The 2,831-nt window shown below is 37.5% G+C and overlaps 1 protein-coding gene across 1 annotated transcript; it reads right to left on the bottom strand.

Annotated features, from left to right (window-relative positions):
• Positions 1-369: 369 nt before the first annotated feature.
• Positions 370-2,625, bottom strand: LOC126682928 (F-box/kelch-repeat protein At1g30090). The gene has a single exon (XM_050378707.2). It carries the CDS (start codon positions 1,702-1,704, stop codon positions 487-489), a length of 1,218 nt encoding a protein of 405 aa, XP_050234664.1. The 5' UTR covers positions 1,705-2,625; the 3' UTR covers positions 370-486.
• Between the last annotated feature and the right edge of the window lie 206 nt (positions 2,626-2,831).

Genomic DNA, 2,831 nt, shown 5'->3' with positions numbered 1-2,831 from the left:
TTTCACTTTTTTTTTACAGATCATAATGTTGCTGTATCTGATAAATTTCTAAGGAAAGTAGGATAAATGTGCAAATTTATACTTCTTCTCAGCACATATTATAAAGAAAAAACTCGGTTCGACCTCAGGCTCCCACTCATTTTGACACTATCGCAGTTCGACTTTCTCAACATAATCATGTAGTTACTGGAAAAATTCCAAATTTCAAGTCCTTTATAGTGAAAAAGACGAATTATAGCAAAAACCGATATATCGGTAATAGATCCGTAACAAAAGATGATAAACAAAGATACGTAGACTTCTATAGGCAATATTTTCAAGCAACATTTACGATATGAGGTAATTGTTTGGACAGCGCAATTACGACAATTATAAAGAAAACAGCCATATAATTAATCATTATGTTCTAAACACAGCAATTACCACACATACAATTACAATTTTATTTCTTAGCATGCAAAATGAGATACAATTATCACATAACAGTTAAGCAAACAGAATCTGGGAGCTCGAGGGTGTCAAGTCAGATAATCTATCAGGTGGATCTACTAAGTACCATTTAACACTGAAGGTCCATTTATTTTCAGAACTGCATTTCTGCTTCAGCTTAGAGATGTGACCCACCGCAACATGAAGATTCCGACCCACAATGTAGATTTTGTAATCACATGCGTTAACAGCAAATGGTTTGCAAATTTGCTCGGGTAATGGTGGCCCTTCTATTGCTTCCCAGGTATCATAGTCCGCGTCATAAACCTTAAGCTTCATCCTCTCAAGCTCTGAAACCACAAATAACCGCCCATAAACCACCACACTCGAACCAGTCCATCCTTCTCGTAGTCCAACGGCCATATTCTCCCATGTATCTGTTCTTGGATCATAAACTTGACCTCTCGGAGAAACATAGAATGGCCACAACCAGCCTTCTGTCACAAGAAGCTTCCCATCGAGAACCGCAGCATCATAAGACGCCATATTTGTTCCCATGCTTGAAACACGGCGCCAAATTCCCTTCATGGGATCCAAAACCTCTGCTGAGTCCAGCTCAAAAAGTTCCGTACTATTTCCTCCGGCCACATATACCATCCCGTCAATTACCCCACTTGCAAAAAATGACCTAGCTGCAATCATTTGATTCATCACAGTCCAGCGATTCTTTTGCATCTCATACTTCAAAACCAAGTCAAGTGGGCAATCCACGTCAGAGACCATACCACCGCAAACAAAGAGAGTCCCATCACGAGGTATTGAAGCACACCTGAATCCATGAGGACAGACCTTGTCCTTACACGGCATTGCCGGGATAGAATGCCACGAGAAGTGAGTAAGATCGAGAACCTGCCATTGGATTTTTCCGGTGCATTTATGGAAAGCGAAGACATAGAGCCAAGGGTCCTTAAAACCTAGTTCTTTTCTACGAGTGAAGAACCGCTCCTTATTACCAAGTAATAAATGCCACCGCTTGCAAACAACTCTACATGCTGAATGGCTCTCAATCGGAAGCCGTAGAAGACAGTTAAAGGCAACATCATCAGGTAGCCCCGGTATTAGGGGTTCACCATGAAGAGATAACTCATAATCTAATGAAGGACTTAACAATGAAGGTTGACTAACAGCTAATCTAAATTTAGGAGACAATGTAATCTGTGAATCTCCTAGTTTATGTACCGGTGTCTGTTGAGATGACAAACGTACTCGCTGCATCTTGGATATTCAACAAAAAAACTATACATATAAAACAAAACAAAACAGCCCTTCCAAATACACTAACAAAGCCCTTGCCGAATCCGTAATATTTCCTCAAATTGTTATACTGAAGCAAGTCAATGGATTGGAAAACTCAATCACACAGCAAGAAATCAATCTCGGATTCTCGATTACAAATCCATCTCCACAAATTCTAAGAACAATCATAATCAAGCCACATAAAACTCTCCAATCTTAACCAAATTCTGCAATCATACACATCCAAAACACCTCTCTTTAAAGTCTACAAAACCCTCAACTTTTTTCATTACCAATTTTTCCTAATCAAGATACAAACTTGAAACTCTATATATATTAACAGAACTATATATATAAAAAGAACTCAGTCACAAAGATAGCCACCTAACTGTAACAACAATAATAATTGATCACCCACCAAAAATTCCCAACACCCACAAAATCAGCAAGACATGAGAATTAAAAAGGAAATTAAACTAAACCCTTGAGCTAAATATGTAAATTAAAGATTAAATTACAGCTAAAATGTTCTTAAAATGAGTAAAAAACAAGTGTTTGAACTTACAAAGAGGAATTTTTCTTGAACAATTGTTATAAAGACTGAAACTTTGATATGAATTATCTATTTTTCTTTGAATTGAGAGGTGACCCAGAAAATTAAAATCACTCTTGAAGACAAATTTAGGGAGTTTATATAAAAAAGTTTTAATGTTGTGGCAAAAATGGGTTGATTAAGCAAGGATTCTGGAGAGTGGAGACAGCGAGTTCCACGCGCCAATGGACAGTGACGACAACGTGTCAAGGGACCAGAGTTTGGTTGTGACTTAGCTTCGTTGGAGCGTGTTTTACAGACGAGTTCAACTGCGGTTGATTGGCGTTGAGTGTTACTGTTGAAAAGTGAAGCCGAAGATCTTAAGTTCTGATAGTTATGAGCTTTTCTTTTTTGGTTTTACTGTAGAGTTTGAAGAGATAATGACAATTTTAGTGTTGGAACTTGTTGGAAAATTACATTTTGGTGCCTTGTCTTTTTTTAGTACAATTTATCGATTAGCTAATCGGCTTAATCATCCAAAAATTATCTCATATTTCTGAATTTTTTTGTTCAT

The sequence above is a fragment of the Mercurialis annua genome, linkage group LG5 (assembly GCF_937616625.2).
Source record: "Mercurialis annua linkage group LG5, ddMerAnnu1.2, whole genome shotgun sequence".
Lineage (NCBI taxonomy): Eukaryota > Viridiplantae > Streptophyta > Magnoliopsida > Malpighiales > Euphorbiaceae > Mercurialis > Mercurialis annua.
The sequence above is the reverse complement of the archived record's forward strand: the minus strand, read 5'-3'. Positions and strand labels throughout refer to the sequence as shown.